This window comes from Oenanthe melanoleuca, chromosome 3, assembly GCF_029582105.1.
Source record: "Oenanthe melanoleuca isolate GR-GAL-2019-014 chromosome 3, OMel1.0, whole genome shotgun sequence".
NCBI classification, from domain to species: domain Eukaryota; kingdom Metazoa; phylum Chordata; class Aves; order Passeriformes; family Muscicapidae; genus Oenanthe; species Oenanthe melanoleuca.
This window is the reverse complement of record NC_079336.1, coordinates 89,520,503-89,538,232: the sequence shown is the minus strand read 5'-3', so window position 1 is coordinate 89,538,232 and position 17,730 is coordinate 89,520,503. Positions and strand designations below refer to the sequence as shown.

The 17,730-nt window shown below is 36.4% G+C and overlaps 1 protein-coding gene across 1 annotated transcript in view; it reads left to right on the top strand.

Moving 5' to 3' along the window:
• Nucleotides 1-17,730, top strand: part of USH2A (usherin) — a 365,445-nt gene that overhangs the window by 15,803 nt on the left and 331,912 nt on the right. The window contains exon 4 of the mRNA XM_056487445.1: nucleotides 17,175-17,310. Within this exon, the coding sequence (XP_056343420.1) occupies nucleotides 17,175-17,310 (136 nt within the window). The remainder of the gene's footprint in view (nucleotides 1-17,174; nucleotides 17,311-17,730) is intronic.

The window sequence follows — 17,730 nt, the reverse complement described above, 5'->3', positions numbered from 1 at the left end:
AACTTCACGAATACAGCCAAATAGAAGAGCTTTTTTTTTTCCTGGGCTTTTCTGTTTGTTTGGTTTTGGATTTGTTTGTTTGTTTTGAGGGTTTTGTTTATTTATTTTTAAAAGTAATTTCTACCTTTGTTCAGTATTATGTGGCTTAAAGACAGACTTAAATCAGAAGTCTGATCAAGAATTGGAAGGTGAAACTTTCAGGTTGTCCTTGTGCAACCTCCATTATTTATGTGTGAGCTCTGTCTTACATCTTGTATTAACATCTGTGTGTGCAACAAATGGAGGGTGACATAAATTACTTGTCTAGATCTTGTACAGCACAAAACCCGTGTGTGCTGGTGGCAGTGCAGTGGGGGAATCTTGTAAGGCTTCACATGCATCATTTTCTCATGGAAACAAAGAATACTTCCTGGCTCTGAGCAACTTACCAGCTTGTGTAGAAAGTTCTGGGATGGAAAGTTCTGTCCATGTATCTCATTCCAGACACTTGGTTCAGTAATGCTCCATAATGTAATTTTTGCATAATTTTAGGACTCCTCTGTGTTGGATAGCTGTTGAGATTGCCTGTCTTGGAGTATGAAAAAAGAGTAATTAATAGGAACAACTTTCTTTTAGATGTATGACTGACTTATTTTCTGAGAATCAGTGGGTTTTGACCTTCTTGAGTTAGACTTTCTTGAATAGTCACTAGCTGACCTGTTTTTAGTTTAATAGTAATATATTTTTCTTATAATTTACAAATTGGCAGATATATAATTATAGATAATTTTATACATATATAATATATATAATTTATATTTTGGCATTGGACTCTTGTGGCATTGAGTTCCTCATAGGAGATTACGGCTGTGTGAAATTGTTCTTTATTTTAAATCTGTCTGCCAACTTATTTTTGCTAATTTCTTTTGCCAGTTTATTTCTCTTTATCATTCTCATGCTTTTTGATATTTTGATTATAGAATTTTATCAAATGTTAAAATAATTTGTAAATGAGATTTCTCCTTATATTGAAGCCATTCTGCATTTTGTTCATCCTCATTGATATTTTCAGAAACTTTTGGAGTTGTTTGAGGATGCAAGGGACATAACTCCACTTGTTATCCCAGACATTTGCACTGTAAATTTCTAAACAATAAAACTTTATGGGTTTATTTTTAATTTCTTTCCCAATAAGGGATGTTTCCTTTTTGCTCATTGGTGAGGGAACCTCTATAGTAACTCCAGGACCACTTGGAGCAGTGACTGTTCAGAATTTTGTGTTGTGTTTGCATGGACAAGAATATTTTCCTCGTCTGCTGTTTGTTGTTAACAAGACATTTAGTCTGCTACTTTGCTGCCTGTTCCTTAACAATTTTGAGATCCTTTGTACCTTTGAAGTAAGCTTCGACTTTTATTGTCTGCACATATTCACTCCATCTTTTTTTATCTCACTAACCACTTTTCAAGCCTGTACAAAATGTTAGGTAGCAGAGATTGTTGGAATTAGTGATAAACTACTGTCTGTGTGAAATGTGACCATTGAATCTCTCCCAAGTTTGAAACCTTTCTAGAAAGCCAGTATATTAGGTTGGTCAGTTCTTCTTATCCACATGCACCTTTACTTCAAAGAATTCAAATTGGATCTTGATTTCCTTCCACAAAAGTAATTTTGACTTTTCTAGTGTACAGTATGTATGTGAATTATGTATGTATGTGGAATACTTCTATAATATGTTTTAATACAATTAGCTCATTTACTTTATCAAAATTTGAGCTTTCTTTAAGGCATGGCAACTCTTTTTCAGTGGAATGATCTGTGTAATTCCTGACATTCAAACATCTTGGGCCTTAATTTCAAAGATATATTTTGTCATTATTTACAGTCTATGTGCATGCTTAGTTAGGACATTCCTGATTTAGATGCTTGTTTTCTTCTCCCCCAACTTTTTGTTTCTTCTCCATCTTGATACACAAATATACTTCTTTTATTTGGGTATAGGAGCAGCTGACCCTCCTTTGATTCTATGTTTTAGAAAAAGGTTTCAGTTTGGAATGACCTAAATCCCTTCCTCCAAGCACTGTTTGTGTGCAGAGTCATGCAGCCTTGCTTGTCTGACCCTTTGTGATACTGGCGACATTTCAAAGAATGGCACTGGCTTTTTATCTTCTGCCTTCTGAATAAAAGCCAAAATATTTTCCTCTCAAACCTCTTTTCTCTCCTTTCTGGTGGTGTTTAGTTGTATCCTTGCTATTGACTGAGTGTAGATGGCCTATCTGTCTTGTGAGGTTCGTCCTCGTTGCAAATCATGATGTGATATTTAGTGGCAGCATAGAATAAACCATCAACATTGCTCCTAATCTGACATTTCTGAGCTTCAAACTTCTGTTTCTTTACATTGAAATTCTTACCCTTGAAGATTTATCCTCAGTACTCAGAGGAATGTGCGTTTCTCTTTCCAGCTTGATGACCATGTTTCATGGGACTTTTGTGGTTCTTGGAATCAGGACTGGTCAAAAGAAAAAGTCTGTTGTCTTCCTGAGCTTCTCTAGTTATTACTCACTTGTGCCTTATGTATATACTCTTATCTGTTAGTCAGGTAATTGTGCACATAACAGGTTCCACTGCTACTCTTCTGCTAGACTTCTGAGTGCATGTAATCATGTTTGAAGGACCTTTATCCTTTTCCTTAAGCTGTGCTTATTGGCATCCTCATCTGTGCTGTTCAGTAATTGTCCTGGCTTTTCTGTGACTTAACTCGAAGCCTGTACTCTAAAGTGTTCAGGACATCACTATGAACTTTATAAGCAGCCTCTCCTGGTCATCTCATGGCCCATCTCTAGCAAAAGGTAGTTGATGGAGCTGCTGCATAAGCTATTTCATGTAACTTTTTCCAAGAATAAAGTACCTACAATAAGCTACCAAAGCATTGTCCTTCAAAGTCCGTTTTGATCTGTGTGCAATTAACAACACAGTTTGGATCTGTGCAAAGCTTGGCTACTAAGATGCTTTAGTAACTTTGGAAAAAAGCTGTTATTACAAAAAATGAAAATTGAAGCTTATAGTGAATTGCCGTCAAAAAGAGTGTTAGAGAGTTACACTACAAAGGAGTAGTTGAATGACCATTTCTAAAGGACTTCGTGATGGACTGAAGAAAGCAGGGCACAGAGGAGGAGGGAAAGGCCTGAAGTAAGGTTGTGGGGAGGAATGTGAAAAGAATCATAGACTTTTTTGTGGCTTCTTAACCATGAAAAGAAACTAAGCCCTGAAAGAAGAGATGAGACTTTATTTGCAAAAATCCCTTAACTGGATACATGGAACTTTTTGTGGCAAGGCATTCAGAGGGCAAGAATAATTGCTTTTTTCTTATGTAAATCATTCCCCAAAAAGACAGAGGAATGGATTTTCTACATTTCAGTCCCAGCAGAGCTGTTCAGCTCTGTTTTGTAGAACCAGTGTATTCTTGCATTAAATTTGGGAAGGACTTAGGAGTGATAGTACTGAGCAATGTAAAATGGTGCAAAATCTTCATATATAATCAGTTTAAAAGACTAGAATTTAATATGCAGCTGATAGTGTCATAAAAGGTTAATAATTGTATATTAGTAACAGCTCCCTTAATTTGTGCAGGTATCTGCTTATTCTTTGACTAGTGAAGCAGAAGACTTTATTCAGAAGGGACATTTCATTTGACATCCACATCTCATCCTTAATTTACATGATTACAAGTAGTTAGTGGAAATTCTGAATCAGTGGTTTTGCTGTATTTTAAATGGAGGGGCAGAGAGAAAATATGCATTGTTATGAGATTATCTAAAATGTATTTTCTGACCTTTTGCTCAATTAATTGTGGCAAGTCTGTGTAACTGTTTCAGCTACTAAAAAGCAGCTTGTTGAATCCTTAATTCTTGCCTCCTTTCATGTTACTGTAGTGATCATCGAATGTTGGATCTGATTTGTTCTGTGATTTTGGGAAAATAGAGTCATTAGGCAGTAAGAAAGCAATTGTTCTTCATGTGTTTTCAGATCTGGTGACTAGGATCCTCTCATGTTTTTTTGTTTGGAACTCATTTACAGCACATGTGTCCCTTGTTAAAGCTTTCAGTGTGAGAAGAATAGAGTTTGATGAACGCTTAAAATAGTAGTTGTAGCAAAGCTTATTAATTACTTTAGTTTCTAACAGAATCTATATTTGCAGTTTTGCACTCTTGGCTTCTCTCTGCCACTCCCCTGCCCCGATGCTTGTTCTGTCTTGAGGCATCAGATTAATACAGCTCTACTGACACTGACAATAAAGGATATTGGTGCAGTGCTGGCTGGGGTAGAAAGTGGCATAGCTGTAATTAACCATTTTAATACTACTTCATACTACTGAAATACTTTCAAACTACTGGTCAACAAAAGATTAAGTGAAAATTGCCAGTCTATAATTGGAATGATTACTCTGTGCAAAAGGATCACTGATTCAGTGTTGATTTTAAAGCAGTGTTTACTTTTTAAAATACCAATTCTTTAAAAATACAGACCATTTCAAAAGCTGTCTCTTTTCACATTGATCTTTCTTTGTCTCCAGCCTGTTTTATCAGATAATTGAGTATGGGTTACATCACTCAGTTTTTAATACAGTAGTAAAATTACCTCATATAAAAAAATGAACAACTTGTATGTTTCCTAGTTTGGATCCTTCTGCTTGCTTTCACTTGCATTTTTGCACGTTGAAGTCTTTGTTAATGAAATAGATATTAGTTTTTCTTAAGCTTGTAAACTGCCTTATGGATCAGTCTGCTTTCCAGTTGCTTTTTGATTTTGCTGTTTAGGATCAAATTTATATTAATAAATGGCTTATTCTTGAACAGAGTTAATTGTTTTAAGAGCATTCCAGGGTTCCTTTCCCCTTATGCCCCCCCCCTTTTTTTTTTTTTTTTAATTTATGTTGTTCTTCAGGGAATTCGAGCTGAACTAGTGGATCTATGCACGAAAAGAAAGACTTGGATTGAAGGAAAACCATTTCCCACTGAGAAGGGATTAACATTGTAGGAGATAGTGAAAAAGAAAAGTAAAGGAGGGCAAAGAGAAAAGCTAAATATCTTTTATACAAATGCTAGGAGCATATGTAATAAGACTGCTGAATGGGAGTGACATGTTTTCAAGGATAAGAAAGATATTATTGGAATAAGAGAGACAACCAGGAAAATGATGGGGGATTTAAAATGCCAAGATACACAGTTCAAGTGAAGGGAGAGCTAATATTAAGCTGAAAGAGATGTAACAATATTGCTGAGGGATGATACTCCATCTGCAGTAGGAAACCCTCCTGCTCTCACTCTCTCTGTTTTAATTTTTTTTTTTTTTAACTGCTTTTTATTAAAATTAAGTGTGGTTTGCATGCAAGCTAAGGGTAGTTTTATGTAGTTGTGATTCTTGGCTTTTGTACCAGGCTTGCTGGTGGTCAGAAAAAAACCCCTGGCCATAAAAGTATTTAAGACATACAATGGTCCCTAAGAAAACCACAACTTTGATTTGAAGAATGCTGGTGTATTGAAGAGGAGACAGTAGGGAGAGAGATTGTTAGAGATCAGTTATGATATGAGCTGTGTTAAAGCTACAAATGAGAGCATTTTTCTGCTGCTGCATTAAGACTGCTGTCTTTATGCTGTTAATGAAGCAGTGGAGAATATTGCCACAGTTATGGAAAAACTGTAAATATAAATCTGTATGTGGAGACAAGAAGCAAAATCAAATTATCAAAATCATGAAATTTGAACTGGTTGTGGGGTGGGGGTTTGAGCTAGATGGAGAAGCAGCCCTAAAGTTATTGATTTCAGCAAAGCTAACTTTGAAGGGAAGCAAAATGCTCCTGGGGTTTTTGCCTGCAATCCTGTGATGAATGGGAAATCCACTCCACACAAGTAGAGAGTACATAGTGTATAAAACACGTAGAGAGGCTGCAATTAAAATTCATCCCAGTTAAGTCAAGAAAAGGAAAGGCCGATATGGGCCTGAGGCAAAAGAAGGAAAGGCAAAGAGACAACTTGCCCCTCCCGACCTTACGCTTTTTCCTTCCCCTTCGCTGTTCTTTACCATTTCTTCTACTGTCCCTTTATCCTCTCCAGCCCTTCTGTTTTATGATAGTTCTGTCGCTGTGGTCCCTGATGAGGTTTCTTCCTCAAGTCTCTTGTTTTTTTTTCACACTGGATTTCTCAGTGTGGACAGAACTGTTCAGAGTGCTCATAACATGATCATGAGTCTTTCTCCCCTCTTCTCCCCGAAACCACACTGTGCATCCCCTTGAACATGGTTGCAAGCTGTATTTAGTAGACATATTTTTTCTTTCCCAGCTTTTTTTATCTGTTTGTGAGTCTGGGATGATTTCAATTCACTGTGTGGCAAGGAAAACCTGGAGCTGGGAAGGGCAAGCATTGGGGGGGGAGGTATTTAACAACTCGTTTAGATGGTGTGGATATATGAAAATCTTCAGAAAAAGACACTGTGCTGTGCTGAAGCATCTACTGCTGAAACAGCAGGATTTCTCTGAGACACAAGAGTGAAACACACACATGGTTGCAGGTGGTATTCTTTTCTTTTGTTCAAATATAGAACACAAATTGTGTCTTCTTTTGGGACTCTCTATGCAAGTTGCTTTATTGTTCAACCTCCCACGTACAGGTATGATCAGACCTCTTGTTTCAAGGTGTAAAGAGCAGATGTGCAGAAGAAAGTAAATTTACCATATTTGAGGTCTGAATCTGGACAGATATAAAATGACATTGCTGAAGCTGAAGGCAGTTTAAAGTAGCTGAATATCTGGCCCTTAATGCAAACAGTTTGAGCAAATTTTGATCTGGCATTTTATTTTTAAAAGGTGAACAAAGATTATAATGGCAGAAGTGGATTTTGGAGACAGATTTAATGGGACATTGGTGGAAGATTGAATGATCTTTTTCTGTCCATCTGTATTCTCTCTTTTTCTTTTTGAAATTGCAGTGATTTGTTAACTGCAGGATTTGGCAACAGGCAGAGAGGATGACCATGTTGTCTTATGGCATTCAGCTGATGCCCTGTTTCTGAAGATGGAATGAGGGATCATAAAGTTTAGTTCCATGTGTATTGTGATGATAGTTGCATCTATATTTAAAGCTTTCTGTCACTGAAGCACTCTTGGTGTTGTCAGATGTCTATTGGACTGGATGAGCTGCAACTTCTTGCAATTGAATGTCAATAAGACCAAAGCAATTTTGGTTGATTCATAGCACCAGCTTAAGCATATTCACTTGCACAGATTACATTTGACAGATAGTTACCTTCAGCTGAACTCTGTGGTTAGAAGCCTTGGTATATTCTTGACAGTGAGCTTAGAGCTGATGCCTTATGTTTATTTCATATCCTGTTTTTGCCTTCCTAATACTGCGTGTGTATGTCTATATTTAAATAAACTCACAGCTGAAGTACTAGTCACTCCACTTGTTATCTCTGGACAGAATGTTGTGATGAGTCAATTTCAGTATTTAAAAAACGGTGCTTTTTTCCCATTTAGGCAGTTTTAATTTCAAAAGCTATCTAATGAAGGATTTTTTTAAATCAGAAACTTCTGGAAAAGTGTCTGTCAAAGTCTAGCAAGAAGAGGATAAGAAAAAAGAGAGGTAGAGGATGTAAGCAAAGATGAAAAAGTATTATTCTCTTTGGAATGTTTTTGGAATGTTTTTCTATCAGTTTTCTGGCCTGCAGGGAAATACAGTCAGCACAGGTGTTCTTACCCTATTATGTTAGTGAAAGTTAAAATCCTCTGGATTCTGCAACAAAATTGTGCACAGTGTCATCAAATACTGATGTGTGTTAGCATCCCCTATAAATTTTGCAAAGAAAAGCATCTTTCCTTGTAATTTTTCATAACAGTTCTGAAATAGTCTGGGTTAAAATAGTTTCAATCCTTGATTCAGTTTGTTGATCTTGTTGCTGGTGAACTTGCATGCATTGAAACTTCATTTGGAACATATTGAAGATTCAGACTTCTGAATTATTTCAAATCATTTCCCTCTGTGAGTTCCTAGTCAGCTTAAAGCAGCATCCTGATTTTGAAGAAACAATCAGTGATTTAACACCAAATATCTTGTACATATACTGTTTCCACTCACTCAAAAATTCAGTTTCTGTTCTTGAAGACAAAGGTGATTTTCCTGTAGAGCTTAAGGAGGTTCTGAAAGGGAGATTTTAAAATATTCCATCTCTTAGTGAAGAATAGGATCGCAGCATCCTTGAATTTTGATATGAATGAATAAAAAATAAAATACTTAAATTAAAATGTTTCTAGCTGCATATTTCAGGTAGACTGATGTGTTCTGGTGAGAAGACAGAGTTGATTCTGTAGTTTTGGCAAGAGTTAGATGAATCTCAGCCTAGATCTATGTTGGCAGGTCTTCCTTCTAAAAATGACAGAGTGGTTAAAAGTAAAGGAAATTCCCCTAACCATGGACAGTAACATAAGCACCTTCTTTTTGAAAATCATCATAATAAAATTCCTGGTTACTTATGTTAGTGATGGCAATGAAAAGCCTCGAGCCCTCTTTGTTTCCGTCCTGTAAAATGCTGTTTGTCCTGAGAACCAAAGATGTGTGAAAAGCATCACACAAACCTCCATAATAGCCAGGGTTGCACCTTGCCTCTGTCATCTTCTGTTCCTTTCCTTCAGGCTTGCAGCTAAGTTGCTTCAAAATCTTAAAATACAGAGAGGTGAATTTGGGTTTGCCTAGGGACATGGAGTTCTTACAGCTTAAAAACTACATTTTTTGCCATGTGAAGGTAGTATAGTATTTGAATATGGAAAGAGAGGGATTTAGAAATGTGAGCCAATCATTTAATAAGAGCAAATAAAATTGGTTTTATTTTGTGTGTAGCTTTTGCATTTGCTATTGGGCAAACCAACTAAAAACAGACTGAAGATTTGAAATGGTGACAGGGTTGTAGCTGGAGCAGCACCAACCTCACTGGCAAACTCATCAGGCAGTTCTTTTGCTAATACAGAAGGTGCTATTTGTCTGTCAAGTGTTATGCAGATAAATTGTCTGAGCTGGCTTGTCCTCTTGGATATTATTCTTTAGTTTCCACAGCCCTCCCTCCCACAAACCCCCTGCCCCTATTAACATGGTTATTAGCATCTTTTTTTGGTCTGTTGGAGAACAAGTTCATAGACAAATTCCTCCTGACATATCCTTGTTCTCATATGTTTGCTACATAAATTCATTATCTCTTGCCAAGCCTTAGATCTGCCAAGTTCCCTGTGTTGTCTCAGTTTTCATTCCAGATTAAAAAAAAATTAAATGCAAAGCACAAAACACTAGAAATGAATTCTTTTTATTTTAAAGGTTGTAAGCTTTGTCTCTTAGAGGGGGAAAAATAAAAAATAAAAGGCCACAGGAGACTTTGATGCATGTAAAACATACATCCTGGACCCCGGCACTGATCACCAGAGAGATCAATGCCTGCCCCTCTCCTTCCCAGGTTAGACTGTTTTGTTCACTGCTAATTATATAAATATTTGAGAATAGTAATATATATAATAATATATATTAATGTTTGAGGAAAATAATACATGGGGGCAAGAATCTGCTCCCACCTGTATTCACTACATTTGTCATATTGTTTGGTTTTTTTGTTGGTGTTTTTATTTTTTGTTTGGTTGTTCTTTTTAAAGCTAAATGTAAATATAGCAGACAAAAGAGAGCAAGTAAAAATTAGTAGAGTAATGCAAAATGAGAATAAGGCTATATGAGAATAAGTAGGGGCTAGGGAGGGAGCCTTTAAAATGAATGTTCAAGGTATGTAAATTCTGCAATTTATTCGGTGAGGAAAGATGCTGAATTGTGGCAGAAAGTTGTCTGCCATTTCTGATTCATCAATTTAGGGACACATAGATGCTCAGATGTAAAAAAAAAAAAAAGTATATAAAATTGTGGTTTTGGTCACCAGCTCTGCTTGGACAACAGCTGAAAGTAAGCTTGGATTCCTGCTAGTGGTTTAATGCTGGTTTCTCCAAAATTCTTTTGCTTAAGTCCATATCACTGACCTTTCCTCTTTATAGAAAATCATTTATGAAATATTAAAGCTGTGTGGAAGCCTTTGTAATTGCAGCTTCAGCAAGATTTGCAATTATGCAAAGAAATACTGAAATACATACCTGTGTGCATCTCATCTCTTTGATATGCAAAAGCCCTTTACTCTTGCTTTTATTAACTGTTACACTTCTGTTTCTCACCTGCTTTTGCAGAGGAAATACATGAACCCACATGTCCTCCAGTGGTAAAATATGCTGTATATCTTTATATGAGCAGGCAAAAAGAGCATATTTAGACAGGTTGAAGGTGAAAAAGATTTTTATGCTCAAGTTTCTGATTAGACCATTATAGCAGCATCACTAATTCCCCTCCTTCCATCTATTGTCTTCTTTCCCCTGTTGTCATCAATGACCACTGTTGATTTGTTGACTCTATTAAAGTATTCAAGGAAGCCACAGGCCTGTCATTTTGGTCATAACCTTAATCTGTTTTCTCACCTTGGGAGAAAATGTGTTAATACAATGTCTGTTTCTATAGAATGGACTCATTGAGAAAGTTCCTGGTGCAAATCTGCAATACATTTAAAAGGAAAAAAAGGTTTTCTGAATCTTGATTATTTTAACAGAGAGCAAGCTGTGTTTAGCTGGAAATTTTTATAAGAACCACACCAAATTAAGTAACAGTAAGTAATTGTAATGGTATTGTTGTGTAGTAATTTTTGAGCTGGGTGAGTTGCAGCTCCTCCTGATTTCTCTTAATCTCTGATTCCTTGTTGCTTCTGAATGATTAAGCAAATAATTTATGCTAACTTCTGCTTTAATTTACATCTCTGTAAAGCCTGTGTAACTTTATTGATTCTGGAATTGGTTTAGTTTTTAAGACAAGTAAAGGGAGGGATCATTCCTGCTAGCTCGCTGGTTTGGAAAAGAAATTGAACTTTTCTTCCCCCCACTATTTTTTCTTTATGCCTTACAATATAAATTGTATAGCTACCTAATTGCTTCTCATAATACTTTTTAAAATTCTTCATATTGTGTATCATCTTCTTTATAATAATTATTTCTAATTCTGTGTAACCACCTGCTTTGCAAATGGGGTTTATTTTAAGGAAAATGCAAACAGACTTGTTTGAGTTTTCTTACAGTTTATTTTTTTGTTCTCTTATTTGGGGGAGAATTTGTTGGTTTTTTTTTTTTTTTTTTCTTGTACCTGAGAAACATGTATTTTAGTTTGTATAAAATTTTTAAATTTAACTTGCATTTGGAAACCAGCTAAATTTGCATCTTTAACTTAAAAATCAGCTTTTTAAAAATTTTAGTATGCAGATATCTGAGTTTTGGAATAATCTCGTTCACAGTCATGTAAATCATAGATTCCTGAGCTGCTCCTTTTTCATCCTATTTGGAAAAAGTAGTGTCCATTACATGTTTTGGAATGTAATAATTTCCTAGTATTGGAAGATGCATTTTTGGTCCTTGTTTTATCTAAGTCAGTCAGTCCTGCCCCTGCCATCTGAGACTGTGTGATGGTCTGAAAAGCTGTAGGAGCTGAAGTTGCAGTTGAAGTGCTTGCCATCACTAAGTTGGCTGGAAAACTAAGTAGGCCAGGGTTGGTATCATTTGGCTTAAATGACTGGAAAAGATTTTTGTTTTATTCCTTTCATTTTTGGTGCCAGAGTTCCCTCTGTTGTGGAGCTCCTCATTTATGGCCAGCAAATCTGGGAAGCAATCCTTCTGGTTTATTAATCTGTCTTGCCAGACACTGTGATCTAGTTATTAGAACAAAAGACAATGAAAGGAAATGTTGAGATTAAACTGTACTTTATGGTTACTGGAAGCTATGATGAATAAGAGTAAAAAATGTATATTCAAGCAGTGGAAGAGATTACTGTTGTCTTGAAATAACTCCCTTTAATATATCTGTAATATTTTAATAAATCTTTCCCATGCCAATGAATATTGGAATAGGGAAGATAAAATAAAGGAGAAGGTTGTACTAACTGAAAAACAGGTAGCTTTGAAGCATATACTATTATAAATTAAAATATTTATTAAAATATTTAAAATACTATATTAAAATATTATACTGCATCTGTTGGTTGTGTGTCATTTAGTGCAGTGAAGCTTTGATCTCTGGTTAGTGATCTTTAGCTCTGCTGTGATACATTTAGGGATTCTTAGGGATTTTTTTTAATGGAATATAAAGGATTCTTTCCTGTGTCTCTCCTTCCTATCTTATTTGTTAGAAATCATTTTCCATGAGGTATATGTGTAATATTAATATTAGAACCAACTCATAATGAAAAATCCTACTAATGTGAAAAGATCATAGTGTTCACTAAAGAAAGGTTCGGTTAACTTTATTGATTTTGGCTGAAATGATGCAATTCAATTCCACATGGAAGAGACTAAAATTGTCTCAGTTGCCTTTATACATATATGTAAGAGGACATTTTGATGACAGGATGATTAATGCATGTGAAGAAAAAGCATATGTTGCTTAAGTGGGCCAGATATCACACATATACATGGCAAGGTAATAAATGTGAATGTTATTATGTGACAGCCAAAACTTTGTAGTTTGTGATCTCAGAACTCCCTCAAACTGGCTTTGGCTCTGAAAGGGTCATTGTAGTTAAAAAAAATGGAGTCAATATAGCTGTCTTTTACTTGATATCAAAATCTCTTCTGCCTCTGTGTTGATAATGAGGCATAATAGGCTTTTTGGTTTTTTGAAAAAAGCATATTGTTAATTTTTATTGTAGTACTACATATTTTTACAATACCTATTATACCTTTTACTTGTAATTGTTATACTATTTCTTAATGTTGGTATACCAATATGCATTGTATAAATACAAGTACAATACAAGGCTTATAAAAAAAAGAGAAAGAAAGAACCCATAATATTCTTTAATCAAGGAGCTTCTGCTTTTTGCCATAGTCCCTTAGCCAGTGCAACTGCTCTGAAGTAAGTGGAGTATTTGGTTGTGATTTGTTTTTTGCCACTTAGATTACTGCAGTGTAGTGGAAGTTAGCAGTTCTGTTAGCCCTTAATACATGAAATAACTGGTTTTTTGTTTGCATAGCAGTTCTGCCTAATCAAAACCGAGTGGCAAAATTAATGTTAAATTTCATTGTTGCATTTTCATGGGTAGGATTTGAAAAGCACAGATCTTCAGGTAAGAAAATAAAATTGTAATATATTTCCTGTACATATCTCATTTTATTAACAATAACATGGGCACAAGCTCTGGAATGATCCTGCTTGAACAGGGAGGTTGGACCACATGATCCACTTCCCTTGGTCCCTTCCAACCTTACCCAATCTGTGATTTTGTGATTCTGCAGTACTGTGACCCATAGGCCAGGGAAGTTTTCCTTGCTAGGAAGTACTTTTATTTGGTATTGCTGTCTCTGATGCACAATTTCCTTGTGCCAGAGAACTGTAACCCTAATTTGGGATGCACTGAAGAAACCTGTATCTCAGCTCTTTGGCCCAGTACCTCTCATCTTTGAAACTCTTCCAGATCATAGCAAGAGTGCTGTTAGAGGAGAGAGTATTGGTACCTTTATACCATGACATGGATTTGGTGAGTTGGTGCTAGGTTTGATGTTGTCAGTTGCTGATGTAGTTTCAGAGCAAATGGATCTTAGTAACTAATCCTTGCCACCTCCTTGAGAGGTGATTTGCTGTATCTGGCAGATGGGGAAGTACAGGAATGTGAGGTGGTTGCAAAGCTGGGATTAGAGTGCTGATGTCCTGGGCTTCTGGTTCTGTGCTCTGCACAACCACAAAGACAACCTTTCCTACCCATCTCCTGTTATTCTCTTGGAGAAAATTCCTATTGAACATTATTAATAAGGACAACTGGGGAGTAATCTTGTTGTCCTAGTTAGGAGGGAAATTGTTCTTTTAGTTCTGTGCTACTGTATGGAATTTAATGCTGTTGGTCAGGAGACCTTAAATAACTACATCAAACAGCCCATTTGGTGCCAGCCTTTCTTCTTATTTAGCTTAGTCTAAACTGACACCAAACTTTGAGACCTCCTCTCCTCCCACAGTGGAGAGCCACTGGGATTTTTTATACCACACATGGTTTCCCTCCTACATTTTCCTTCCATGTCAGATATTCATACCCCCTTTAATAACCAGCAGGGGGATCATTACATTGAGCTACTGCCAAATGCATAATGACTGCTGCCTTTGCCTTACACAGTCACTGCACTACTGATATCCAATTCAGCATTGTAAAGTGCTTAGGGCTACCTTGGGGATGTGCTATATTAAACCCAACTATTCTAAATCCTATTTAATACAAAGAGATTGGTGGTGGGGGAGGGGGGAGGGAGATTTAAAATTGTCATTAGTCACTTATTTTCAACAAGTAAAAATACCTGGTCACTTAGGGCCCAATTCTGTTGTTCTTAAGTCACGAATAGACCCCCTGATTTTAGTGTGGGGTGCATGGAGGTGAAGCACTCTGCTTCTTTTGCCACAGGGGGAGGCAGAATTAGGTCCTATAAAGCTGTGCCTGAGACAGTAAGTTTTCAAGAAGCTGATGGGAGTGAGTGTGCCCATTTCTGAATTCCCCTTACAAATGTTTTACAGTGGAAACAGGAAAGCAGAAACATGCTTCATATCTGACTAAAAATAAAGGTACCCTTAAACTTGTAAAAGACAACATTTTTATTTGAGTGATATGACAGAGCTGCCACAGGAGTGTTACCTGCTATAAAGAAAGCTTAAGAATTATTACCTTTATTAGACCAGTGACACTGAGCTTTAGCCATACATTTCTAACTTCTGTCCCTCTACAGAGACAATTTTCTTTTCTTAAATAAACTGTCATGCTAGTGTTAATATATTGTTGGCTCCCTCATACTCTGAGAATACTGCTGATATAAAACATGTATATGTTAGATTGGTAATAGTATCTTTAGTGTAGCTGACTAGAACAAATGTGTTTCCCTCATGGCTGTGCTAATGTGATAAAGGAAAATTGGCTGTTCATCAGCTTTTGGCTGGGTAAAGACAGTAGAGATGGAACCACATTCTTTTTTATGCATTAATACCACTGAGAACTTTTCACTAGTTATATTTCATGTGCAGGCATGTTGTGCAAAGATGTTGTAAAACATGAGATAATGCTACAAATAACAAAGTAGAAAAGCCTGTATCTTTTATGATGATAACAGTCAAACACCAAATGACAGTAACAGGCTGTAAAAAATGTGATGCAGAAAAAAAATGCAATGTAACCACAATATATACGTATACTTAGGCTGTTGCAAATAGGGCATCAGATGTTTAGAGGGCTTTGTATTAAAATTAAATAAAGAAAATGTTGTATTTAGGTCATTGATGTGTCAACACAAAAGATAATTTAAAATGGAGAGATGTATTTTGAGCGGTGAAACTCATATGCAATAACTTTTTGAACAAATCTCAAGGCTTAGTAATTATGATAATAGCCTTCAAATTTCCATCAGTGGAAGGGCAATAAATATTCCTGTCTAAATTTGGGAAATATTGACTAAATCTGGAAATGGCAATAAAGCTAAGCATGCATGTCTATGTTTGAAAGTACAGTTTAAGGAGGAAAAAATCATTTGTACAATCTTGTGTGAAGACAAATAAAAAAAGGCCAAACAAACGCCTCCATCTTATTTCATGTTTTTTTTCTTAAAATGCTGATAGACTCAAGTTGCCCAAGGCACTGATGCTGATCATCCTAGCTCAGATTTATAGATAATTGTGTCCATTTATCTTGGTCTGAAATTTGAAAGATTTTATTGTCAGAGTAGTATCGTGTGTGCTTATATTGTGGTTTTCAAGGTGGAATTTTGTTAACTGGTAAATAAGTTCTATCTTTCCTTTTTTAGCAGCAAATTATTCTGGCTTGTAAACCTTCTATATCCTCACATAGGTATTGTTCTTATGGAAGCAATAATTCCAGGTTTATTTTCTTTTGATTGGTGTGACTGTCAAGATGGGCTAAAGCACTCTAGTTTTATTGGCCTCGATAGGCGTGATTCACCAGGCATCCGTATCTGCAAAATTAAAATAATTCTCTGTAAATTGGCAGCAGCAAAATGGTGTTTCAGAATTTCAATGCTACCAAGTTCTCATGTGAAAAAAAACTTTATGCAAGGTAAACATTGCTAAAACCCAAGTAATACAATTTTTTTTACAAATAAACTTTCTGAAATTGAAGTTTTCGGTAAGTCCAACTTAGTTTCTGTAATAACTTCTTTAATGGGAACCTGACTATAGACACAATACTTCTGGTTTTCATTTTGCGTGGGCCTGGATTTTTTAAATGAGACTATTGAATTTAATATAATGTAAGGCTGAAGGACACTCCCATGTTATTAAACTTTTCCTAATTTTGGGTAACTTAAATCCAAGCATTTCTAATGCGAAAAAACCCCAACTTTGTAAAAGCTCAGCATCTTGTGACTTTGTGGAGCTGGGAGAATGCCATAAAGTATTTCTGTGAATGTTAGCTCAGATTTAAAATGAATTGGCAGGAAAGGGAGCACTTGCAGAAAACAGTACCCTGAGGTGCTGGCTGAGTGCGTATTCCTGGCCAAGGGTTCCCTTGGTGAAAGGGAATTACCCAGTGGGTGTAAAGCTGATGTAGGAGTTCCTATACTATTCCCTTCAGCCCTTATAGAAAGAAGTATGCTGGGGTTAGGGAGGTGTTTTGGGGGGTGTTAGAGGCCTGTATTTGGTTATCCTGAGCATGGTGTGCAGCCCCTTGAGGCCTGTTTGAAGTGATGTATGAGAAGAGCTGTGACAGCTGTAACATGTGCCCATGGCCCCAAGTGGTGATGGAGCTGTAGCCAGCCTTGTGCTTGTGAAACACACCCACCCTTCTTATCCTCTCTTCTCCTCCATCTCCACAGGATCCCTGTGCTGTAGTTCCCTCTTTGATTTAACCCCTGTGGAAATTTTATGCTCTCTGCAGCTGACTGGTGATCTCTTAATGAAAAAGAGGTAACTGTAGGTATCAAAAATAAAGACATGCAGCAAATAGCCCGAGGTAATGTTATCAGTTAATCAGTGATAGACAAAAAAATGTAGAGAAATCAAAGTGATTGCATGATAAAGCATGTGTTTGCCCCTTTACATTGATTCTATAGGTGCAGCATAGCCGAATTAGTTTCTTCTTGAATGGTTGGGAAGATGATAACACACCTTTCGATTCAAGGACGCTTATGGGAACAGTTGTAGATACTGATGGTGATGGTACTCTGCAAATTGGACAAAGCTTCACAGGTAAATCTTGTACTTTAGTGGAATGCACTGGAATAGTCAAAATAAAACATGCATGATGTGGTTAAAAGAAGTGTGTGAGTAATTTTAAGTTATCTGAGTATGCTGAGAAGTAATACCTTACTGCAGAAGAAAATTCCTATTGTTCAATTAGCTTTCTCAAAAGATTTCTGGGAAGATAAATTATGATCATCTACCAAACATCTATGTATTCCTGCATATTAGGTAGGTTTTCCTGAATTTTCTAAAACATGTATGTAAAGTGACTTTTTCCACTAATTTCTGCCCATAGTTTTGATGAGTAAATGTAGGGAGCTGCTTCAGAATGGAATTGTGCATAGCTACTAGACTACACTCCTCTCTCTGCAGAGTCAGGAGCAGAGCTGAAGGTTTCTTGCTGTCTATGTTCTTCAGTTCTATCAA